This window comes from Cuculus canorus, chromosome 9 (genome assembly GCF_017976375.1).
Source record: "Cuculus canorus isolate bCucCan1 chromosome 9, bCucCan1.pri, whole genome shotgun sequence".
Taxonomy (NCBI): Eukaryota; Metazoa; Chordata; class Aves; order Cuculiformes; family Cuculidae; genus Cuculus; species Cuculus canorus.
Genome location: NC_071409.1, coordinates 1,113,761 through 1,139,306, shown reverse-complemented (window position 1 = coordinate 1,139,306; position 25,546 = coordinate 1,113,761). Strand labels below are relative to the sequence as shown.

At 45.7% G+C, this 25,546-nt stretch overlaps 1 protein-coding gene across 1 annotated transcript; it reads right to left on the bottom strand.

The window, feature by feature from the left end:
• Positions 1 to 1,322: 1,322 nt before the first annotated feature.
• Positions 1,323 to 23,196, bottom strand: KLHL6 (kelch like family member 6). The gene is made up of 7 exons (XM_009571688.2): positions 22,811 to 23,196; positions 17,670 to 17,835; positions 11,369 to 11,818; positions 8,754 to 8,991; positions 5,408 to 5,610; positions 4,079 to 4,292; positions 1,323 to 2,311 (listed from the first exon to the last, which is right to left on the bottom strand). The coding sequence occupies exons 1-7, from the start codon at positions 23,068 to 23,070 to the stop codon at positions 2,010 to 2,012; spliced, it is 1,833 nt and encodes a 610-aa protein (XP_009569983.2). The 5' UTR covers positions 23,071 to 23,196; the 3' UTR covers positions 1,323 to 2,009.
• Between the last annotated feature and the right edge of the window lie 2,350 nt (positions 23,197 to 25,546).

Below are 25,546 nucleotides of genomic sequence, written 5' to 3'. Positions count from 1 at the left end.
GCGCACTGTATTTTCTGCCTTGATTTAATGGTGAGTTGGCTCTTTCCAGCAGCTAGGCAGGGGAGGAGGGACAGGAATATGTTCCCAGCCTTTGGCCAAGAGTGTTCCAGAGCGTCCCAGGCGTGACCTCTTCAATGTTTATTTTTCTTTCTCTACAACTGACCCAGTTTCTGGGACTTGAGACTCCAGTCCTCTGGGCTGCTGAACATTTGCTGCTTGTGGTACAGCATGTGATGGTCCCGGGAACCAGCCTGGGAACACTACCTGGAACTGTTACTCTGTCCAGCACAGTGTTCTGTGCTGTCACATTCCAGGAAAGCGAAACCAGTGAAAGAAAAGTTGGGAGAGCACTGCCACCCAGTGGAGATGGGAGCCGGGATGCAGGAGGCTCCAAGGCATCCCACCTCATCCAAGGGGTTCCCATCCCATCTCTATGCCCAAGCCCATCTCCATGCCCCAGGGACATCTCTCTCCGTCCCAGCCCATGCACTTGGGGCACAACAGCCCCATGCAGTGCTGCAGACTGGGGGAAGAGTGGCTGGAGAGCTGCACGGAGGAGAAGGACCTGGGGGTGCTGGTTGACAGCCGACTGAACATGAGCCAGCAGTGTGCCCAGGGGGCCAAGAAGGCCAACGGCATCTTGGCTTGTATCAGAAACGGTGTGACCAACAGGGCCAGGGAGGTGATTCTGCCCATCAACTCGGCACTGGTGAGACGCCCCTTGAATCCTGTGTTCAGTTCTGGGCCCCTCACCACAAGAAGAATGTTGAGGCTCTGGAGTGTGTCCAGAGAAGAGCAACGAAGCTGGTGAGGGGCTGGAGAACAAGTCTTATGAGGAGTGGCTGAGAGAGCTGGGGTTGTTTAGCCTGGAGAAGAGGAGGCTGAGGGGAGACCTTATTGCTCTCTACAACTACCTGAAAGGAGGTTGTGGAGAGGAGGGAGCTGGGCTCTTCTCCCAAGTGACAGGGGACAGGACAAGGGGGAATGGCCTCAAGCTCCGCCAGGGGAGGGTCAGACTGGATATCAGAAAAAAATTTTTCACAGCAAGGGTCATGGGGCACTGCCAGAGGCTGCCCGGGGGTGGGGGCGTGGAGACACCATCCCTGGAGGTATTTAAAAGACAGGTGGATGAGGTGCTCAGGGACATGGTTTAGTGGCAGAGTGGAATGGTTGGACTCAGTGATCCAAGAGGTCTTTTCCAACCTGGCGATTCTATGAGTCTATAACAGTGAGAGCAAAAAGCCTTTCAGGCATAACAGTAAACCACCCCAGAACAGACCAAAAGGGAAACAAAGTTTTTGTCTTCTTTATTAGAAAACAGCTACAATGACTGTTCAGTGGAAAGAGATTCGGTACATCTACATTCGCAGCCTATGCAGTTTCTTTCTTGGAAATGACAGCAAAGTTTGTAAACAGATGGAATTTTTTTGGTCACACAGAACTGAAAAACTAACAAAGTATCTTCAAGCTCACAAACAAACAAACAAACCGGTTTTAAATTAATCTAATGTGCCAGCCACTTGGAAAAAAAAAAAAAAAAAAAGACATCTTTGAAGGAAACTACGTTACATTTCGCCAAAATTAAAAATCTTTCATTCCAAAAAGCATCTTCTCTCTTTCACTAGTAGGTGCTGCAAAACCGGCTTAACACAATAAATAGTTGAACAAACTTCAGGACCAGACTGAGCCAGTTCAAGCATATTTCAGGACAGATATAGCTGGGAAGTATATTTCCCACCCGCTCATCACTTTTCTTTGCCTGATCAGAGGTATTGTGCTGGCAGGAGTAAAATACAGCTGGTCCTTTTGTTTTTCTCTGGAGGGAAGGAATTAAGATAATTTAAGGATATACTGTACAGAGGAAATGCAAGGGCTGAGCATGTATATACAGATATTCCCAGAAGACCCCAGAAGGACTTCCATCCATTGCTACCTGCAGCTAAAAAATATCATCATCGCCGCGTGTGCCACAGGGGCACAGAGGCATCTGGTGTCTTTGTCTCCTGCTGTCAGACAGAAACTGCCCCAGGCACAATCCTACGGATGTGCGTGTAAGACTTCCTGAGGGTAACGCTCCCGTGATGAGACACCCCCCGAGGCAGGACACATTCTTCTGTCAGCTTCTGAGTTTCAGGGTCCCAGCACAGCACTGTCGCAATGACTTCGTTCTTTTCGTCTCGGCCCCCAGTGATAAACAGCTTGTTGTTGCAAGGAGAAATCCCACAGCTGGCTCTCTCATGGGTAAACTGAGTCACCAGGCACCATGTGTCTTCCTGGGGGCTGTAGGAGTAGAGTGCTTTCATTGCCCCACCTGGAGAGGAAAGAAATATCAGATCAGACCAGCCATTCCTGTGAGAGATTTTAACTAAACCGCCCACTCTACCAAGGCTCCGTTCCTGACATTCATAAGAATGAATTAAGCCCCAAAGCTAAGGAAAAACAAGGTCACAGGATGCTTTATTGTTTTCAAAGCCAGATCCACAGAGAGCCACTTATTGTTCATAAGGCTGTGGAATTCAAGGTCAGAACAAACTGCTGTGGCCACACAGTGTGACCACAGAGCACCCAACCACAGACCGTTCTCATACCTGCTTGCTTCAGCTGCAGACACGGCCTTAGAAAACTACAATCCTGTTTAGAAGAGCTTAGATCATGCAGGACCGGCTGTGCTAAGTTCACTATTAGAAATGGGTGCATGATTTCTTCACCAACTCTTCTAACTTCAGGTTCGATCTGTCCATAAAGCCTTCTTCTGCCTATTTTCAGAAGCCCATTCCTCGTTCAGGGGTTTGTCAGACTGAACTCGTGATCTCCCTGTGGGCGAGCTAAACACAGGGACCTTCAGTTTCTCCAAGTTTCCCAAATCTTCAATGATTCTTGAAACTTTCTGTGCACCTTTCCCAAGTTTGCAGGGTCCTTTTCTTTTGAAAAATGTTCAATATCTCAATATCCAGGAAAAGCTATGGAAATATATTCCCTCCTGAGAATACCAACAGCTGAATGGTTCTTATTCTGAAATTTGCAGGGAGTGGTGTGTCTCCAGCTGCATAGAATAGGGCTGAGCAAACCCAGAAGGCATGAGGGGTTTTTTGATGAGTTGCTACAATGCCTGGGATCGTACCTGTTGGCCAAGCGAGCATTTATCTATTGTAATTATAATAAATACTGATTTTGACAATACTAATCCAGTACTTCAGGAATGATCAAGTCACCATGAGATGACTTGAATAAGTTTTGTTTCCCAGTTGGAACAGGCTGTAAACGTACGTGTTAGTTACAGTGATTCATCCGGCAGTTGGTAATTCATCGGTCTGGGTAATTCAGTTGCTTTGGATGCACTAACCAAATGCTCTTTTATCTTTTAAACCTCAGGTGGGAATGATTTCTATGTAGACTGAACTAGATTTGTTTCTCAGATCAGGAAACAAATGCTCGCCAGCCCTCAGCACCGTATTAAGTGAGAAACTTTCTGTGCCAGGGCAGGGGAGTTAGCATTCCTCAGAGCTCCTGTTTTGGAAACAAATGTTCCTCTTCTGTTTTTTCCAGCAGCACCTGGAGATGTGTGCAGGCTCCCTTCTCACTCCACAGTTGAGCTCACCACCATAAAACTCTTGTTCTTCCATCTTTGCTGCTAGTCCTGGCCAGCAGACTGAATTAACCACAATCACGATTTACTAAAGAGGTCCAGATTTTTGGGAATCAGTGGCTCTACTCCCATGACCTGATCATAGTACTCATATCCCTACATAAAGCCTATGTGCAGCAGGCTGTGGCCCTGGAGAGGATAGAGGACATGATGTAACCATGAGGTGATGCCCTTGTGACTATGAACACACCTTTGGATGGTTTTAAGTTGTCTCTGGGCTAGCCCCAGCTTTCTGAGATACCTACTACACTAACAACAAGTTTGACATGGTGACTCTACTCTCTGTCAATGTGCTGGATTCCTGTCCCTCGCTAAGCTCAACGGAAAGAGCCATCGGACCATTTGATTATACTCCATAGAGCTTGTGGTTAAAATGCATGAAAACAAGCCCTGGAGTGCCTACACAAGAAGGAACATTAAAGCTTCACTTACCCACGACATAGATGTGATCACGGAAACTTGCAGCATTAATGCATTTGGCTTCTACTGGCATGGGAGCTTTCAGGCTCCACGTGTTGGTGGCAGGGTCGTAGCACTGAGTCTTGTCCGTCGCCAGCTTCCCATTGGGTCCTCCTCCAATCACATAGAGTTTCTTCTTGTAGCTCGCTGCTGCAAAGGAGCTTACGTTGATCATGAGGGGAGCAGCCTGTGACCATAAAAAATCATTAGTAACCGTTCCCCAGAGAAGTTACGGCTGCCCCATCCCTGGAGGTGTTCCAGGCCAGGTTGGATGGGGTTTTGAGCAACCTGGTCCAGTGGGAGGTGTCCCTGCCCATGGCAGGGGGTTGGAACTGGATGAGCTTTGAGGTCCCTCCCAACCCAAACCATTCTGGGATTCTAGGATTTTGATTTCAAGTAGTCAGACTGATGCCTATGGGGTGACATCCTGTGGGTCAAGTCAGACATCCCTTTTAAGATGATCAGTAGGGTTCAGAAGATGACATTTCTAGGGATAAGGGGGAAGCGTGTTTCAGCTTTTTCTTAAGATTGTAAACTCCTTAATAAAAATATACTCTGTTCAAATGCTCTAACTAAAATTGCATTGTCAAGAATTCAAAAACTAGGAAATGTCAGAGATGCCCCAAATCTCCTTTACATACTTATGTACATTGAAAAAAACCACAAGAAACTTGTCCATACTGATCTTTCGACCTCCACCTGTGATTGTTAGATTCCTCCACATTGCTTTGTATTGTCTAAAAACTAGGGTTAGTATCTGCCATTATGATGCCTAATCTCATCAATTCCATGGATTAATTGGCTGTCCAATACTCTCCTCATTGCTTGACGTAGAGTTAGTAGATCTAGTTGGGGTGGGTTTTTTTTCCTTTCTTTTTACCTTGAACCTGTACTTTCCACTTAAATGCATAACCTGTACAATAACCCCCATAATGCACAGGTCAATGCACACATTATGTGCATATATTGTGTACTGGAGCAGTAGTTTTCATCCTGTGCTTTGGTTCACCAGTGTCCTAGCTCACTGATGTATGGACTACTAGCTTTAGAAAACAACTAAGGAAAGGAAAGTTAGGCATTCGCTGTCTCACAGGCAATGACCGGCAGACAATCCTGTCATTTTCACTATGTGAAGGATATGCATTTCTATAGAAAAAAAAATAGTTAGAGTTTTTACAGACCAGAAGGACTTAAAAGAACTGTACTGGATCCTGTCTTGTTCATTTTTATGATTTAAAGCCCTAATATTTTCTGGTTAAAATGCTCCAAATGAGTAAAAAGTTTTGTGATGCGGTATCTTACCTCTGACCAGCAGTTATGAAAGGGATCATATGCTTCCATGCTGTTGATTCTCTGAATGCCATCGAACCCTCCAATGGCATAGACTTTGCCAACCAACACAGCCATTTTATGCCTCCATCGCCCAATATTCAGATACTCAATTTGTATCCATTTGTTGATGGAGGCGTTGTATTTCCAGACGTCATGCTTTGTTTCTTTGCCACCTGCAGTGTACGTGACACATATAAATGTGATAGCATGGCTTGTATTTACTCAAAATCTCCAATATCTTTAAATTTCAAAACATTATGTTGCAATTGAAAGTAAATTATTGGTCCTTATTATTAGCTTCTTAATTACCTACACCAGTGGCCTGGCCTTGTTACACGAAAATAAAACTTCTGCATTTAGTTTATTTAATGGTGAAAGGAACCCTGAACAATTTCTACAGCCAGATGTTCATTAAAGAAAAATCCCTGTTGCCCACTTTTCCAGACCACAACCACTTTCACTTTAGTACTGAGTGAATGACCAACCGCACACAGCACGGTGAGATGCAGGTGATTTTTGTGCACAGCCAGAGCTTTGCAGGATGATAGGAAGAGGCGGATAACCGGGATTTTGTTCTTACACTCCTTCTGCTCCTTTCCTCTACTGATTTGGATTTGCTTCGTATTTATAGATTGAAGATCAGAATTGGACCCCACGAACTTATTCTAGATCTGACTTGCAAGTGAATCTTCTCTCACGTTAAAGTCAAGAGCGGTATTTTAAACAAGCACTTCTGTTTGCACGTAATTGTTGGTGTAACTGCAGTACAGATGGAGCTAGTTAACCTGAAACCACATTTACAGACTGAGTAGCTTATTCCATCATCTGCGACATGATTAAACATTTGTTTCACTAGTGAATATACTGAAAAGATAATTCATATTCCATTGAGAAAGTGTCTGCCTTCATTGGTATTCTGTATTGCAGCCAGATCACTGCCAAGTGATGGAGCTTATCTCTGGGCCAAACGGCAGATTGAATAGGAGATAATTAGCATGCTAGAAAGAGTCGCTTGTAATGCTTTTGTCTCAGTATTTTTCACATGTATGCACTGAATTTTATTTGCACTCAAATAGCTGAAGTGGCTATAAACGCCTGAATGCGGCATTCATGGTTACAATGGGGCTGAGAGACTGCAGGTGTTCCCCCTACCCTCCCTTAACATTTCCCTTTTACATGAGCTCCTTCTTTCCTGCAAAGGCTGAAACTCCGGTAGGAGCCTGAGCTGGACGCGGTGGGAAAATTTGCGGCACGTCAGGGTGCAGGAAGGGATTTTTCAGAGAACTAGAGGTTTATTTTTTTCTATTCTTTTCCTAGACCACAATTCTTTCAAATTTGGGAGGAAATTGTAACTAAACTAGTAAAAGTAACTGAATGGTGGGTGATAATTCATGGCATTTTTGGTTACAAAACGAAGGTAGTTTTTCATATTAAAAAGCACACAAACTATTCAGGGAAGTGGCAATCTAAAAGAGTCTCTTGTGAGAGGACTTTCCTACGATTCACATGCTAAAACAGAGAAGGGAAGGTTCCAAACTGTACCCACATACTAGGGAAATGAGCATGTGGGAAGGGAAGTCAAGTTAGGAAGAACCCAGTCATAGGTGCTAAAAGAAAGAAAAAAGAGTAGAAGGACACGTAGGAGGAGGCAGAGGTTTAATTGGGATTGAGGCACTAATAACTTGATTTAGCTGGATAGCAATCGCTGATTTTGGTCCACTCAGCCTTTGATTTGGGTGAGACCAGTGAAATGCAGATAGGAAAAGGGCAAAGAATAAATGGAAGGAGGGAGTCAAAGATGTGAAATTAAGCAGAGAAGGAAGAAAGAGGAGCTGTGAGAACAGCAGCAAGAGGAAAGCCAGCTTAGACTCACCAGAGCAGAGGAAGTATTAGTCAACCTGGATTCCTCCTGGAAAGAGTGTAAAAGAAAAGCAGAGAAGAGATGCTGGAAAAAAATGTCAAGAATAAGAGGAAACAAATAGCCTGTGACCCTGAAAAAGAGGAAGGTGTAAGAGATTAACAGATGAATGGAAAAGATACCTCTCAACTCAAGGGTGTGAAGGTGTGAGGGATGTTCCCTAGTTGGAGTATTTGACTTGGGTTCCCCTCCACAGCTAACTTCTAACAGAGAGTCTGCTGCCAGGGTAAAAAGGAACTCCCTGTGGTGGGCTGAAAGGAAAAACCTCCTTTATTTCTAACTAGGGAAGGAATAATCTAATTCTCATTCCAGCATAAGATTTAATAAACTTTACATCAGGATGGGGTGATAAAATTATGTGGATTCCCAAAAGGGAGAATATAGTGGAAGACGTTTGAATAAAGGCAATGAACCACTATTCATACATAAGCAAAGCATTCACACTTTTGCCATCTCACTCCTTCCTACTGTCCTGTTTTAAATGAACATAGAATTTGGAGGATGATTTTGTGATAAAAATATTTCCTACCCATGGAGGCACTGCTCTGTATCATGGTCTGTAATGTGACAGTGATTATCAACTTGCCTTAGCTTTTCCTTTGCAAAGCAGAACAAGACCATCAAACTTGGTTTTGACAGGCCATCAAAGCCAGGTGACAAGCCGACTAGCAAGCTCGAGTTTAACCCTTGTGATTATCAAAGGAAAAGCTCTGTAGCTCCAGGATCAAACCCTTATATGGAGCTCAATTGTATTTGTGTGGGAAGTTCAATGCGCCTCCTGAGGACAATGTAAATGGTACATTGAGACCCATGCTGTGCGTCTGAATAATTGGGTTTCATCTGGCTTTGACAGTTAATATTGCTGATAGCACGCGGGCACTTCTAGAGTCCTGTCTGATGTGGTGTTGAAGTGCTCCTCAAAGGGCAGGTTTCAAGCAGCAGCCAAACAGCAGTGACTGTTCCCTGAAGGTTCTTGACTGATGCTTGTAGAATGAGTCAGATTCTGGTAGGATTTTGCTTATGCAAGAGGAGCTGCAAATGGATTTGTTATAAGAAGGCGCTGGAGCAATTATTCTTCATGTTACATCTAATAAACTCTTCTCAGGGGCCGTTCTGTGGCCGTGGAGAGTTTAGGGTGTGGGATGCAGTAGCCATGCATATAGATTAATATTATTATTATTATAATTATTTGAAAAGGAATCCTGTGCTAAAACCAAGTCTAATCTGTGTCCTCACATATGCAGCGCTTCCCTGGAGCCTGATCAAAGCCAGAGCATTAGGAATGCCCGTAATGCTTAATTCTCCTAAGACTGCCTCAGGCGCACTCTCAATAAAAGCTGGAAATAATTGTGAGAGCCCTTGGATCCCCTCTTCTGCTCCCAATGTCTTGTTCCTTACCCGATATGTAGACTTCATTTTTTAGCGTAATGCATGCAAACTCCACCCATTTTTTATTCTCATTCTCCATCTCCTGCTCTGTGATTGGTAATTTTGCTACTTCCAGGCGACTTCTCCTCAAAGGATCCAGGCAAGTCACTTCTGCTACAAACTTCTCATCTTTCGTACAGCCCCCTATGATCATAAACACTTCAGACTGGAACTCATGCATCCTGGGCTTGGTTCTTTCTGTAATAATCTAAATGCAAGCAAGACAGAGTGAGTACACAGGGCACTTACACCTAGAATTAGCAAAAGGTCTGGTGACCTTTTTTCTGATTAGGTGTTTTGCAAATCACAACTGGCTGAACCAATTTTCAAATGTTCTCTAAGTTGAAAGCCTGGAAAGCATCCTAGAAGCATTCGGTAGAGCTTGCTGTATCCTCCTTTCAGCAGGATTTCTCCAACACTGGACTTGGTTGCTTTTGCCTATCTGCTGGGATCCTTTCAGACCCCCTTGGGTGTCACCAAGAGTGAGGAGGGTGAGCGCTAGTGACAGGGCTGTGTGCACATGAGGCAGCTGAAAAGGACAGGTTTTATTTGGGCTGACAGAGCAAGGGCAAGGTAGGAGTGTCCCAAGGTTTGACTATGCCCTGGTGAGCTCAGGGAGAGCAAGACTGCAGTTAGTGCTAGTGGAAAATAAGTGTTCCACATTATCTGTCCTGAAGAGATTTGTTAAATTGTCAAAGCAAGAACAATTCTCAACTTTCTTTTTCTTTTTTGTTTTTGGGGTTTTTTTTGGGGGGGGGGAGGGTGGGGGCTTTTTTTTAAGCCTTAATTTTAAGCCAAAATTAGAAGATTTACCTAAAGCCAGCACCAGGCTCTAATTTACTGCTCAGTTTATCGGCAAGGTCTTTGTTTCAGGAACACTGGAAGAAAGTCACTTCCCAGGTACATGTTCGCCAGGACAAAAGAATGCAGGGGATACTTAGAGACTTGTGTTCTGCTTGGAGGAAATACTTGCAAGCAAATGGAAATGAGTGCTTTAGTGTCCCGAGGTATGCTGGCTCTATGCCGAAGGACAGGAGGAATAACCTTCTTTATCCTTCCCCACCGCTGATTTTTTGTACTGGAAGAAATGCAGCGTAAAAGGCATGGGGAGCACATGAAGTTGTGCCTCTGGTTCTGAGGTATTACAGGGCATTTCCCAATTTGCAGACCCTTATATTCTGCTGGGAGACATCTGTAATAATTGCAATTGTTACCTTCTACATGCTCCAGCAAAGCATTCTGTGGACTCACAGGTTAAATGCTGTGACAGCAGGCAGTTTGCTTACAGTTTTACTTCTCTTTCTACTTTGAACACCTTTCCATAAATTGGCATGATTTATCTGTATTATACAAACTTTTTTTATGTAGACATAAATCTTGCATCTTCCCTATGATTAGCAAATTATTAGGCACATATTTTTAAACCATTTGTCCCAGAACTTTCCAGCTTTCAGAGTTCTGGGTTTAACCTGCCCTGAGGAGGACAGCTGGCAGCGCTGCTTCTGACGACAGCCCCTTTGAAGATGGATGTAATGAGTGTTCAACACTGAGCAACACTCCTTTTCTCTCTCCCACCTGGAGCTGATAGCACCGCCGAGTGGGGCGAGGCTTCCTTGAGGAGTTCCCGCCAGCCTGGCTGGCACTGCCCCTGCTTGTCCTGTATTGTCTTATGCAGTCACCATCACAAAGAGCCCTTGGTCCCTCCTCCCCTGCCAGTGACACATCCACTATTAGTGATGATCCACAACATGCTCCTGAAGGTCTCCTTCCTTCCTCTGACTGTCTGACTGAGGAGGCACACGCGTTTCCTCACACACTCACGTACCTTTGCTTCTCTTGCGAAACTCGACCTCTGGTTGCTCTCCCCTCTACCTCACATTTTGGGGTGGGAGATTTGACTGATACCTAACTTTCCAAAGAGGACTGGGCAATTGGAGAAGTGGAGATCCACCACAGCCTACCTTGAGCAGGCAGGTCAGGACTCGACTGCATGTTGGCATGAACCTGCCTCTTTGGGTGCAGGGACCTCTACAAATAAGGAGCAGATCTCTCCTCTGGGTAGAGACCAACTTCTTCATGGGAGGTTGTCCCTTTCTGACAAATTTCCACCATCAGTAATGAACGGAGACGTTGCATGTGCAGATTTGAAAGAGTCCTTATTGGTTGTTGCAGAGTTCAGCGGGAAAATTATTCTCCCTTTTTTAGGCTTGAAGTATAAGCTGAGAGGGTGAGGTGTCCCGAATAACACCCTTTGCCTTTTTACTAGAGAACTAGAAGTTCTCTTACTAGAGAACTCAACTGCAGTCTCTGATTAGCTGCACAAGTGTGTCCGAAGTGTTGAGCTCAGATGTGGCTCATAAATGAAGCTGTACGCTTTGTTTTATAACAAGATACCAAAAGCTTCCAAGCTCTCAAAATGAGCAGGATAACTGGTGAGGCCCACCTTGACTTTTCAGTAGCACCAGTTAGTGAAATCAGTGCAAAAAGCTTTTTCTGCCTTACGGTACTGCTCCTTCCGATGGGATTTTTGAGCAGAAGCATGAGACATTTAGAAAGCGCAGCAAATACCTTCCTTTTTTACTCACCTCATTGCCAGACAGATGGTACATTCTTGCTTCCTGGAGCAACGGAAAGACATCTGGACACTGTCTAATGAGTTGATCGGCTTCAACAGTCTCTACGAAATACCAAGGGTCCAAGAGAGGCAGACGGACATTCTCCAGCACATATGGCAGGAGGTGAAACCTTTCCGACTCCTTGTAACGAACCCAGTTCATTACAGTTTCGAACACCTGTGCCTCTTCCGTGACGTTGAGGTCATCGCTCTTCAGTGTGCTGCAGAGAATGTCAGCCGGCAGCTCTAGGAACTCCTCATAGTTCAGGACCTGGGTGAAGTTCTGGATAATGTAGTTCTGCACTTGTTGTTTCAGACTGTGCAGGGAGTGGGCATCAGCCAACCTAAGGATGCCAACACAGTTCTCTGGCTGAAGCGCTTCGGTGAGAAAACTGGCACAAGCATCTACCATGCGTAGAAACTGTGGGCAGAAAAATCATGTATAAGTACAGAGTGGTTACTTATATGGCTGTACTAGAGAAGAGCTATGGAGCATTTTCAATTCTATTTGTTTCAAAAAAGCAAAGGGGTTTCTACCATTCCTCTTACCTCCATAAGATCACAGAGCTTTAGCAATCATGGAGTTACAAAGCACACATAAGGCCCTCAGGCTTCAGATGTGCTTGCCCTGCTGCGTAGAACCATAAAATCATAGAATAGTTTGGGTTGGAAGGGACCTTCAAGACCATCTAGCTCCAACCCCTCTGCCATCGGCAGGGACACCTCCCACTGGATCAGCTGCCCGAGGCCCATCCAACCTGGCCTGGAACACCTCCAGAGATGGGGCAAATTCATCTTGTACGTCAGCTCAGATCACCTAGAAGGGAGTCTGGTTTTGGAGTACAGGTGGCTCCACTGTCTGCATTTATGCTCTCACCACCCAAACTCTGAATGTATCCGAGGACTTGCAAGAATGGTGGAAAATGAGTGCTGGGATCTGGGAGGTTTTGGCCAAAGTGTGGCCCCTACAGAGCCTAGGGACATGCTGTCCTGTACTGGGGAACGTGGCAGGAATAGAGGGACCATTGGAAATATTTGAGTCACTTGGTAGCCAGTGTTGTCTGGCAAGTGTCTGTTGTGGGGTAGGCCTTCAGAGGTTTTAGTGACCTTTGTTTTCCTTGTCATCAGCATTGGTTAAAAAAAAACATAGACGTGTATTTTACACACAGAGTCTGCTTGATCAAAGAACTTCCCATGTTTGCATTCAATAGGGTATCACAACTACTCTCATTAATTTCCTTTGCACAGTAGCCCCACCTGAGGGGCACAAAAGCCCAACTCCTGGACCACAGATGTCTATGGGGCTTTTGCCATGAACTACAATGTGACCTGGGTTGATGGTGATTATTCAGGAACTGGGAACCAGTTTTGGGCAGAGCTAAGTAACAATGCTTCGTGCTGGGCCTTCCACCACCTCTGTGACTCCAGATCCAGACAGGGCATCAGTATTTCATGTTGAGTTTTCCCCTGAGCAGTGCAAACAGTGACCTACAGGAAGATGGGTGAGAACTGATGCTGTGCATTTTACACACAGATTTTTTGAGCCCTTTTTCCATCCAGCATCAGCAAACAAACCATTTTAACTCATTCTGTCCCACTGGGGAAAGTTGCACAAGAGCAATTTAGGGGCAAAGAGTAAGTGAAACATTTATAAACACTATAGTATGTAGATTTGTCTCAGTAATCAGGGTAGAATCTTCCAGACCCGTCGGTGTAGTGTTGACACATTTAGACTGTTTACGAGAGCTGAGGAGACGCTGTGTACAGACTACCTGGTTCCTGTTTTACATTTAGATGTGGTCAAGAGTTTAGAGAAATGCAACTGACTGATGAACAAGGGTACACGAGGTCTCAGAATCTGTGCAGCCGTGTGATATAAATATGTCAGCGGCATGCTGTGACACCAGGGCAGAGCTCGGCAGGAACTCAGGGTGCTCGTGTCGCCTCTTCTCTGGACTGGCACAAGGCTAACACTTTAAACTCACCAGGGCATTTCATCAGGGAACTGAAAGGACTTCGCCTGCATGAGGTAATCCTTGAACCTGAGGAGGGTTTTAGCTCTTTAAAAGTTAGTGGTAATGAGATGCAAGAAAGCAAAGCTGGGATTTGCAAGGTCACTCATCATCATCCACAAGTCTGTGAATAGACATCAAAATGATTTTCCCTACAGCCCAACTGCTGCAGAGTGCTCCGGTTATTTATGTGTGATTTGTTAAGAGTGATACTCACAAGATGACACCAGCGGGTTTTCTCCCAGGCGGTGCACACTTGTCTAACAGCCATGCAGGCACCACTGATCATGCTGGGTAGCTGTGTTTGTGGCCAGATGAGTATAGAAATGTGAGATGTGGGTGTGAGAAACAGCCCCCACTGAGGGCTTAACCAGAGAGGTCGGATTGCTTGGGAGCATACCAAGGCAGGACTTTCGCTGGCTGCTGCTCCTTGTCTCTGTGCTGCTCTGTCTCCCCATCACTCCACTAATTTAGACACAAAACTCCCCCGAGAAGTCCCCCAGGCTTGCCAGGCATGCTTCAGTCAGCCCCATGGGAGCAGGTGACTCAGGAGAGCACCCAGGAGGAAGACACCCCTGAGCTTCTGCTTCATCTGCTCTGATTAGTCTTGCGGAGCTCTAAATTCTCTTCTTTCCTTCCTGTAAGTATCCCTCCTAATGCCACCCCAGGCATTTTAAAAGCCCCATTCCTGGGAGCAGTTCCTTCAATAATTGCATCCTTCTTTTCCTAACACCCCTTTGAATCCAGGTTCTTACTTGCTGGAGACATCCCACATGCTTGCTTAGACTCTGTTTGGCTGAATAATAAAAAATTATTCTCCCAATTGAAGTCCTTGCTTGTCCCAGCTTTGATTCAAATTGTCCAGTGTAAGCAGCGTGAGCAGCCCCACCTCCCGCTATGCCCCCCAGGAAGGGAAGGAAGTGGTGGCTGAAAGGGCTTTTACTCACAATCCCTCTCTGTACGCAGCACACTTTGGGTCAGATCCTGCGCCCTGCAGCTGTGCTGCCCTCCGTCACCAGCTCTGCCTGTGGCTGCAGGGGCAGCACGTCCCGGCTCAGCAGTAACACCTGCACCCTGAGGGAGCCCACGGGCGGTGAAGACACACAGCACCCCTTGCAGTGTGGCTCCGTAGGCAGCTGAGAACTTACTGAGCCTGTAGCCTAATCTCTAACCCTTCTTTAACAAATCCTGCCTTCTTGCCTGGCGCTGTGCAGTGGCTTTGGTGCAACCAGCATGGTCCTGCCGCCACCACCCTGGCCAATCACTGCTAAGTGCCTACAAAATAGTTTTCAGTGGACTGTCAAGGCATCTTCCTTATAATGTCTTGTTTGGGAAAAGTGAATTAACACACGGACGAGAGGTGCTTTGGGAGTCAGTAAGGCCATCAGGCTGGTGGCACCTCAGCAGTGCCCTGGCAAGAGCAGCCCTGATCTGCTTAGGGCATGAGGCAGCCTGGGCACATCCCCCCCTGTTCTCACTGCAGCAGTGGTCGTCACAGCCCTTCATGACAGCACCGTTTCTTTTCCATCTGCTCAGGCGCTTGCTTCCCACCCATAAACTCTTTGCTTCCATCAACACAGCTGTTGTGACCCCTTGGCCAAGTCATGCTGAGGGAGTCAGGTAATGCAGAGTGTCCTGGAGGAACAGGAGGTGGGCAGGAAGGTCTGCAGGTTATTGTTGAGCTGCTGTGGGCGAAGCAGAGCTCTCTGCGTCGGCTCTGAGAAGCAGCTGAGGTCTTGGCCCTACCAAGAGGTGAAAGGGTGAGCGGCTCTGCAGGCAGTGAGGGTGGCAGGCGGTGCTGGGCTGGATCCAGGGTGGGCACCAGCCTTGTGAGCATGGTGGCTTGGCAGTCACCAGCCCAGACAGACGAGGTGACTACTTACTGAATCCATGTTGCAACTGTGCTCTAGGTGGAAAAAAAGTCTGGGTCACTTCAGGGTGAGGTTTAGCTGTTCGGCAGCTCCCTCTTCCAAGGCCTTCACCTGCTTCACCTGCTTCCTATCTGCGATAGGCTCTGGAGTGTGTCCAGAGAAGAGCAACAAAGCTGGTGAAGGGGCTGGAGAACAAGTCTTAAGAGGAGCAGCTGAGAGAGCTGGGGTTGTTTAGCCTGGAGAAGAGGAGGCTGAGGGGAGACCTTATTACTCTCTACAACTGCCTGAAAGGAGGTTGTGGAGAGGAGGGAGCTGGGCTCTTCTCCCAGGTGACAGAGGACAGGACAAGAGGGAATGGCCTGAAGCTCCGTCAGGGGAGGTTCAGGTTGGATATCAGAAAATAATTCTTCACAGAAAGAGTCATTGGGCACTGGCAGAGGCTGCCCAGGGAGGTGGTCGAGTCGCCTTCCCTGGAGGTGTTTAAGGAACGGGTGGATGAAGTGCTTAGGGACATGGTTTAAGGGAGTGTTGGGAATGGTTGGACTCTATGATGCCGTGGGTCCTTTCCAACCTGGTGATTCTGTGATTCTATGATTGCCCCAGGAGAAAATCTATGCACAGCGCGGCCGGGACTGCTGCTCTCCCTCAATCGCCTCTCACCTCTCCTCGCTACCAGGTTTGGCTGCATTTGGTCCAAACTTATTGGAAGGGACTAAGGGAAGGGGTTTAAATAATTACATAAAAACACAACAATTTCTAGGGAAAAGTGAAGTATCGACATTGGAATATCTAGAACTGTGCAGGTTTCTTTCTTTGTTCTTTGTTAAATCTAAGAAGTTGAAAAGAGACACTGCCAAAAAGAGTTGCTGCTTAGGTAAAAGAGTTCTATTTGGAATTTTCTTTCCTCATGTCATTAGTTGGAAAGTAAAGAATTTCCCAAACAAAACTATTACCATAAATTGCAGAATTAATCCTTTCAGCTGTTGTTACATTGCAATGAAATATTTGGCTCTCTCAAGCGTTTCTGGTTTTCGGCATAAATAATAAGACAAGTTGAAAGAATGCTCACAGTTACTTATCTTTTTTTACATAAAACATATTTTCAGCCAAAAACTTCACCTGTGTATAGTGTGAGGCTTTCAGGCCCTGTAAATTTTGATAGCATCCAAGACTGATGCAATAAGACTCGGCATCACTGCTCTTAGCAGAACAGTCCTGCTTTTCTAGGGGTTTGTATTTTACTGTTCTTGCTCATGGCACCCACATGGTTTTACCATTTCTCTAACACTGTTCGATAGTTTTCTTAAAGTGCCAGCCTTGGGAATCAAATTTAATCTTAATGTTAATGAAAAATAGGGAAGAGAAAGGAAAAAAATATAAGTTTAGACTTTTGATGGTTTCAGAAAAATAAAACACACAAGGAATGACCCTAAGGGAAAAAAAAAGTTCCAAAGAAAAAGAACACAGAAAAGCGCCCTGAAAATGAACCATAAATAATCACTGGGTGTTACCAGGTTGCAGTATTGGTGCGCTGAAAATGTCAATAGGTCACTGCTGTCCGGCCCCAGGCAACGTCAGAGCTACACCCCCTTTTCCCAGTTAGTCACCTTGGGGAGCACTTGGTGATAACTTTCCCTTTGCTCCCCACAGAGTAGCAGCTCCCATTACCCCAAGGGCCACGGGTTCATTTCAGAGCAACACCTCCTGCGTTCGTCAGACAGAAGAATATGAAGTTTGTAATGAACCCCGATGATTATAGAGTGAGGTGTTTCTTGCCTTCCTTAATGAAAAGCCTGGACGGACACACATTGGCACTTGGCAGGTCATGCTGGTTGCAATTGATTAGCAATTTCCAGCTTGGTAGCAGGGACTGCAATTTGGTAGACCTCACAGTTGATTTACAGGACACGTGAATACCTCATAAACCAAAGGCTGAGTAACACTTCTCAGGTCTGGCTTCCCACAAGTACCAGGTCACGACTAAAACCCTTTACACCAAGGGTCCTACAAAGGAGGATGCGGAATTTAGCTGGAGAGCCTCCATCTCAAGGCAACAGAGAGGAAGAGATGAAGTTAGCTCCCTGCTCTGGCCAGCCACGCCAGCCACTGCCCACTAACTCTTTTGGGCTGACCTGAACCTTGGGAAGCACTGGCCCAGCAACACAACCCCAGCGCCTGGCAGGCGGCACGTGGGAACAGCCCTTGACGGCAGAGCCTGGCTCTTTGCCTGTTTGCACAGGAGCTTTCCAGCACATGGCTTCTCAACACAATGTGAGTATGAAGCAAAATGCTTCCAGAATCCATGAAATCAGAGAGGTTTACAGCATGTTAACCAGTGTACAACATGGTGTTGGCAGGGCAACAAGACTGGAGCATTCCATTTAAGTACCTGAAAGAGGCTGGCGGCTTCCAAGACTTTCTGTACGTTTTGCTTTGTGATGAGCATCTTGCTGGTATAAGTGTAGTCCAAGAGTATATTCATGGTTTCTGCATCAACTCCTTTAAGTATGATCTTCTCTTCGTATTTTTCTCTTAAATCATTGCAGAACATGGCCCTGAAAAGAAAGACATTTCTCTTTTACTGCTTCGCAGCCAGGATGAGGCATTCTGAAAACATTTGGTTGTATGGATTTCAACACGGAATATTCTGATTGCTTCACATTTCATGTAATTAGTCCTGTAGTAAAGTAATGAGGAAAATCCTTTTGTTGCTTTCATAGCTCTTTACTCGTGAGTTTGATAAGGCATATCCACACAATGGATACGGAGCTGGACTCTGCAGTCACCCTGGAGCTGCACAGCAGCAAAAGGCCCCTGGGATCTTCCCTGAGCAGTGCTCTGTGTCTGGACTGATGGTGCAGGCAGTCGCGATGTCTCACCCACTGGCCTCTTACAGACTCTTTCTGTTTCTAGTACAGACCCAGCTCGTTAAGCCCAACCCTCCAAGCCACGGGCATTCTCCATACTTCATTAACACTTAGCACATATACTTCGTAACCCTCGGCGAGGTGAATACCCTCGTGCTTCAGAGCTGCAGACACTGCTTAGGCTGAACCCTCCCTGAGGGCCAGACGAGATGCACATGTCTGATAGCCTCACCTCTAAGCCTCCCAACATATTTTTGACCCCATTAATTCCAGGGATGGGTCATGAGGGAATGGCTTATGAGTTCTCTTCTAATTAAGAGGCTAATTTTTCCTTTGGAAAAGCTTGGGAGCTTCTGGTAGGATTGTAGAGTTGGTTCCTATTGACTAGAGAAGTACTTGTATAACCGTGAATTTGAATTACTGTTAGGCAGAAAGTGCAGTGTTTTGATGCATGTTGATACTGCATCTTCTTTGGTGGGTGATAATTTGAAAGGTGACCACCACCACACACACTTTTGGCACTAGGCAGGTATTTCATGTGGTATATAAATCAGAAATTACTCTAAGAGCTATTTAAATCACTTTGCATTTTAGCAAGGCAAACACACGCATTTGCAATTCATAGTTTTAAATATTTCGTCCAATGCTTTTGCTTTTATACGGAAGTTTCATCACTTGTTCACTGCATTTGGGGAGCAAGGTTTCTTATCATTTGGAATCTGGCTCAACAGATTAGAAGTACGTGAGTCCATCTGTAACTGTGTTGGTGTAGAACATGTGTAGATCTAAAGTGTAATTAGAACACTGTTTACCCTGCATACCCTTCTTTATTAGTCATAACCAGTGTTGACAGGACAGTGCAGCCTGGGAATTGGCTAGAGATCCAAAGTCTAAGGCCATGCTTTTCATGTAAAAGCATTGCCAGAATAAAACTGACTGATTGACACGTTCTAGTGGAATCAAGATTTTAACAGGTGTTCTGGCTAAACAGGTAGAGAGGGTGCGTGGCAAATGGACGGAAGATACCAGCCGGTCATTGCTTTAAGAGCTACCGCTTCCTTGCCTCAGCAGAGGTTTTATAGCAAGAGGGAGATGGTATTGGTTATCTCTGTGTATAAAACTGCCCTTTAAATAAAGAGACCTGACTTTTGAGCAGGAAACTTGGGCAAAGAAGTTACTTGTCCGAAAACATGTCTAGCCAAAATTCTCATTTTCCCTTCACTCCCCTCAGCTTGTTAGAGGTTTTTGATTCACTGCTCTGCTCCAAGGTCCAGTTTCTGCTGCCATTGAAATCAAGATACTTGAAAAGCATTAAGACAAATTGCTTTTTAACTTCATGGGCACAAGACTGGAATTCTCCTTAGCATCTATCCCTTTCAGCAGCGTTGAATTGTGTGTCTGTGGCATGCAGGCAGGTGACCATTTGGAAACAACAGTCCTCAGTACCCTTCTCCCCGGGAACGGGGTTTCAACAAGCAGAGGTTTGTACAAAACAGCCAGTTCAGGTAGGTGCCAAATGCCTCGTCTGAATGGGAAATAGGCTATTGTAGGATGCAGGTGTTGTCTGGTCTTGTTCCTTTTATCTCTTAAACTGGTGACTCCAGTCTTGTATTTAGCCATCCCAGTCAGGGAGGTGAGCGCTCTCACTTCCGTCCCACAAAGCTGCAGAGTTTGTTGGAGATACCCAGTGTTACAGCACTGCGCGTCTGCTCCGAAACCAGTCTCAGGATTCTGGCGGAGTCTTTGCACAGGGACCTCGTCAAAGTGCTTTCACCTATCTGTCTCCTAATCTGTGAGTTGCGTTGGAGCCACCTTCCACTCCCAGTCTCGTAGGATATAGATTCCTGTAACGTGGCTGCAATCTGCAGGCATCACACATCTAAAGCACCGCAGTCTCCCAGCAGCGCTCCTCTCTGGAAGGTGGCAGGGGTGGACAGGACAGTGCCATCCAGCACAGGTGACTCCTGTAGTGGCCTTCCTTCTGCTCAGATGGAGCAAGCATTCCCACCCTGTGTACCAGCCAGAGGGAAGACCCAGAGACCACTCAGGACTGATTGAGCTTCTCTCTCAGGGATTAATATGCTGCCTCTGAACGTCTGGATTTGCCTGTACCCACCCAGAAAGCTGTATGATTATTTTCTCTGGGGCTCTAAATCCTTCAGATGTGCCAAATAATTTCATTGTCTGTTTCTCTGGTTCCTGTCCCTGTGTAATTCTAAACAAAGCCTTAGAACCAACACTTACTCTAAGAAACGCACATCTGAAGTGAGTTAGTCAGATACCTAAATGGGTAAAGTTAGAAAAAACAGGGAGAAATCTCAAAGAAAGAAATGAGGACTTTCAGTTTGTGAAGCACTTTTTAAGCACCCACCCACACTGGAATGTTTGTGCTAGGAATTAGAAACCTGACTTCAAACAACCAAGCTGGAGTTTGAGGATGCTCTGGAAAATATTGCTTCAACCTCTCCCGGTCCTATTCTCCCACTCCCTTAAGGCAGTGCAGGAGTAAAGAACCTGAGTTCCACCTCAGTCAGCTCAGATTTCTCTTCTCTGCTTTTTTACCTTTATCTGTGTAAATGGAGAGTTAACGTTTTTATGTCTATAGGTGCAGGACGTGTCAGAAGTGCTAGTCTGTCTGCTCTCAAGCAATGCTGAAGAAAGGACTAGAAGCTGTTCAGTTGTTCAGTTTGTGTTTAAGCCAACTGCTCCGGATCGCTTGCTCTGTGGCACCCACCGTTGGGGAAGGGAGTTGTGTAACATGCTCTTGCAGGGGAATGAAGCCCGTGACTCACAGGGTCCCTTTGCTTTGCTCCTGTGCATGGATGTTAGAGATCCTGTAAAAGCACAGAAAGAACTCACAGGAACACGGTCATCTAAGAATTTCTTCTTTCTTTAGGCCCACATAGCTTCTACCGAATTACGGCAAGATGAAACAAGCCGCCTTAAGAGAAGGAAAACTGCTGAAGCTCAGTTCCCTGCACGCTTGTCTCCTCTTTTCCCTCTTCACAGTAACCTCAGCTTCCTTTTCCTGAGCCTTCCATTCTCTCGTTATTCCTCTCACACATTTCGCCATCCCCCTCAGGACGCTCAGCTCTGCGCTGGCCGCCTGCATCCAACCAAGCAAGGGCGGGTGTGCTTTGGCCGGTTCTGGGCACTGCATGGGTTGTCTGTCCATGTCACGGTGCTGGTTACCTGGCTGAGCACCATGGGGTCCTGGTCCCAGCATCTACTGCCTAGCTACTCGTTGCGATCAGACTTATGGGAACTTCAGTCTTGAGACCTCCATCCTCTGCCAAATTTGAGGGAAACTAACCCAAATAGTCGTGTCAGGAGGCAGCAACAGATAGGCAGAGAGTGTGTTATAATAAATGTCGTCTTCGTTGGACCCTATGCACGTGTGCAATTGCCTTGGGATGAGGTGACCTCCAGCCAGGTGTCCTCCTCCCTTCCCAGGGGCAGGCTGCAGCTCAGGGCTCAGCAGAAAATCACCCAGGAGCAGTTACCAGAAAATTGTCTTGCCTGTTTTCAAATGTTGAGGTCCCTTCTGACTGCAGCACTTTTGCCTTCTCATGGCAGAAGAGGAATTTCTTGTTTTCACAGTAACATTATGGTAATTCTCATTTTAATTTGTGCACCTGCTGGCCCTCCTGCACACGACGCTGATAAGAAATGTCTGGGCATCTCTGCTTTTAGTTGCACATTTTCACCTACGTGATCTATATAGTCTGTCTGTAGAAATAATACCTACCACCCTGTGTTCACAGACACAATCTATTATGCGATGTTAAAAGCAGAACTGTTATTCCAGGCATTGCCAGCAAAACTTTCTAGACTCCATTAAAATTAGCTTTCTGCTCATGTCACAAGTGGTCACAGGTTCTTTTTTTCTCATGTTTCCTCTGTAACTATCCAGTCATCTGACCACTTAGGCAGTAAAAAAAACCAGACAAAAAATCCCAGCCATGCAAATGTGATTGTCTAAACTATAATGGCAAATCTGTGTTAAAACTGATACCAAGTTCCTCTGTGTGTCTAAAATTTGTTCGTGCGGGCTAGTAGACACAGCACTGAAAGAATGAAAAATACAAGAGGACCAGAAGGAGGAGGTGAAGTGGTAAAACTGTTGTCAAGCAGATATGTCCCATTGCAAGTAGTTTCCAGTGACCCTTGGAAAGATGGAAAATTCCTTCTCTTTCCTCCTCAACAATGTTATGCAGATAAATTTTTACAACAGCACACTAAAGGCAAAAAAGATCAAGTTCTACAAACCCACTCCTATCTCCACAAAAATACTGTGTGATCTGTGGGAGTACTCCTCCTTGCCTGAATCCCGAAGAGACAATACAAAGAGCTACAGATACTGGGTTAAAACACTGTTTTCAGGATTATTTTCTGCGAACCATTTTCCGTTTCTTTGCATGCCTCCAGCAGACTTGCTGAGTGCTGGTATCAGAATCCCAGCAAATCCACAGCTTGGCACCTGCCTTATTTAAGTCTCCAACTTTAAAAAAAAAAAAAAAGAGATAAAAGGCATCAGGAAATACCGACTCATTGCAAATTTGCAGAGTTTAGGTCCCAGTTTACACTCCTTGGAGATCTACAGTTCAAGGCAAAAAGTTCAAAGCAAAGCAAGTTTCTTGGCTTTGTTTCTTACACGCCTTACCTGAAATAATTGCTTGCTGCAGCAAGGACCACTCGGTGACAGGAGAATTCTCTGCTGTCCACACATAGGATGACATCTGTTAGGGAATTTTCAAGCCGAAGGTTCTCCAGGCCATTCTGGAGCACGAGAGATAGTCCCGTATCATCAAACTTGACCTTTTCACCACTTGAGACTTCCACCAGGTCCCCCATTTTTGTTGAACACTCATTGTCCAAAGAGATCTCGGGTTCCTCAGAGCTCTTCTCCAGCGTGTCCCCCATTTTCTGGCCAGCACCGTCTCATTCTGTTGGTGCTTCAAACTGAAAAGAGCTCCTAAGCTTCAGACCAGTCACACTGCAGAAGTTGGGCGGATTTCCTGTCCAGAGGTCTCTGCTTATCTATAGCTGTCACACACACATAACAGGAAGCCTTGCACTTTCTCATCCTGTTAACACAAACAAAGGCTGAGTTTTTTTGGTGAATTTCAGGCGGTATCAACGTGTTTAGAAAGGACTTAAGATGCCTCTGGTTGTGAGAAGATTACAAGTGGCAGGGCAGGCCTGCGTCCCACCCTCAAAGCAGCCCTTCGCCGTTATCCAGAACTGGTCGTAGTGATGGGTGCACCACATGGTTATTGAGTCACTCCCGACAGAAGGGAAACAGGGCATTATCTTCTATTTCTTTTGCCAGGTATGCCATTATTAATCACTCAGCTGGTTTTAGGGGGTTGTTTTGGTTTTCGGTTTTGGTCTTGTTTTTTATTTAGATGCTCAGGTATTCAGAAAGCCCTCCAAGTGACTCTTTCTGTCCCTCATGGCATCATAGCTGACAAACATCGGACAGCTTTTCTTTAAATCACCATAACTCTCTCCAGGACACGGAACAACATCAAAGATCTTGCAGCTGATGGTCTTCAAGCCACACTGCCGGGCACAGTGACGTCCGTCATGCAGTCAGTGTCATGCCACTGCCTCCAGCTAGTAGTGGAAGCTAAAGAGGAGAGCCTAGGGAGCAGCGCATGCGTGCACTGTATCCCTACCATCCCTGCTACTGGAGGTAGCTGGAGTCACAGCTACATCTAACTTGCAGTCCCCAAGATAGACATGGATGGTGGTGGGAGTGTGGTCTGAGCACCTGGTGGTACGGATGGTGCCGGAGAGTGCTGGGGCTCCAGCGGGACAGGAGCACAGCACTGAAAGTTTCAGTTTCACCTAAGACTGAATCAGATCTACTTGGACCTCGCCTAGATGAGAAGCTGGCCCAAGCTGAACGAGATAATAAGCCACGCAGCCTACTGAAAGTAACAGGGTAAATCCCCAATGCGCTTAGGAAACTCTCACGCTTTGGACTTTGAAAATCACCACCCTCTCTCTTCCCCCAGAGGAGCACAGGGCTAATCTCTAACCTTGGGAGCTAACCTGAGGGCTAACCAATTTTGCCTTTCTGATACTTCTAGGAATCCTCATTTAGCCAATCCTCATGGTTTTATTGTGTGTTTGGCTTCCTCTTTTGTCTTCACTTTGTACAGCTGAACTCACAGCCCTAAGGGAAGCGTGGCATAGACAAGGGAGGTAAAAGTGCTGTTCAGATAGGGCCATATTTAGAGGGTTCTTGTATAGCATAGGATGGGCAAGAGCAAGAAAAGCAAAAAAACCTCCCTCCTTCCTTTCCCTACATCCCTGTAATGGGTTTTTCTTCACTTTTTTTTGTAGAGCTTTGGCTTTTTCCGGATGTCAATGTGTTCCTGCTGCCTTTTGTGCTAACTTTGGGTAACGAATGCTTCCTTTTTTTAAAGCTTTCTTTCCACCAAGTATTCCTGCAGGAATACAATCAGAAAATGAAGAAGACCCCTCAAAAATACCAGATGTGCTCTGAAAACCACAAAATTTTAAACCTGTCTTGGGTCAGGCTCTCTTTGTTTATCATCATTACTTTTGACCTTGGGGAATTCATCTTATCAGGCTTTTCTCTCATGGTGAGAAGCTTCATATTTTCTTTATCTGCTTAAGTAAAAGCTGAGATTCAGCAATGATCACTTGATTCCCGTTGCTGAAGCTTAAACAAAGCATTAGTAGTTGTGAAAGCTGAAGTAAGATTGGCTTGGCCGTGAGTGCTGGGAACGGAAACCCTGCAGTAACTTGGTCGGTTGAGAGCTGTGGTATTGTCAGCGTGCTGCCCAGTAACTGTGCTGCAGAAAGGACCTGGGTAGCTCAAGCAAGTGTTGGCTAGTGGTGGCAGTGACTATCTGAAATCTGTCTCCTCCTACGTCATTGCCAACCCATGTGATGTATTTTTAACCCTTTAAAATTTCTTCTTTTTTTCTGCCAGGCACCTCCTCTCCTTTCTTCTTCTCTCAGTCTGTATTTATAGGGCTGCCTAATATTTACAGAATCCCTTGGTCAGGGATTAATCCGCATTTTAGTAGCTGGTTTAATTATCTGGACAAGCAGCAGGGTAGGGCTGAGCTGAATGTTGTGTCTTTGCAAGTATAAGGGAAAAAAAAATGACATAAGGGAGCTGCTTGCCTGAGCTGCTCTGTCACCCAAGACTGCAACAGCAACACATTAGTTAATCCTGGGGCAAATCCAGCTTGTTACTTTATGGTAGCAGCTTCCAAATACATTCTTCTTTTTGGCTTTAAGAAACTTGTTCTGGCTGCACTCCTACTGTTTTCATTAAAGAATTACCTGCTAGCTAAACAAACCACTTAATCTGGTAAGAACTGAAGGCTTGTCTGTTCATGCAGTGTTCGTCTAT

What these genes read in the sequence shown, in the direction of transcription:
- KLHL6 (XM_009571688.2), bottom strand. Translation starts at nt 23,070, where the DNA reads ATGGGGGACACGCTGGAGAAGAGCTCTGAGGAACCCGAGATCTCTTTG. An exon ending in AAATGAAGTCTACATATCGG is followed by an intron (nt 5,611 to 8,753) that starts GTAAGGAACAAG and finishes CGTACACTGCAG; the next exon opens with GTGGCAAAGAAACAAAGCAT. An exon ending in TTCATAACTGCTGGTCAGAG is followed by an intron (nt 4,293 to 5,407) that starts GTAAGATACCGC and finishes TTATGGTCACAG; the next exon opens with GCTGCTCCCCTCATGATCAA.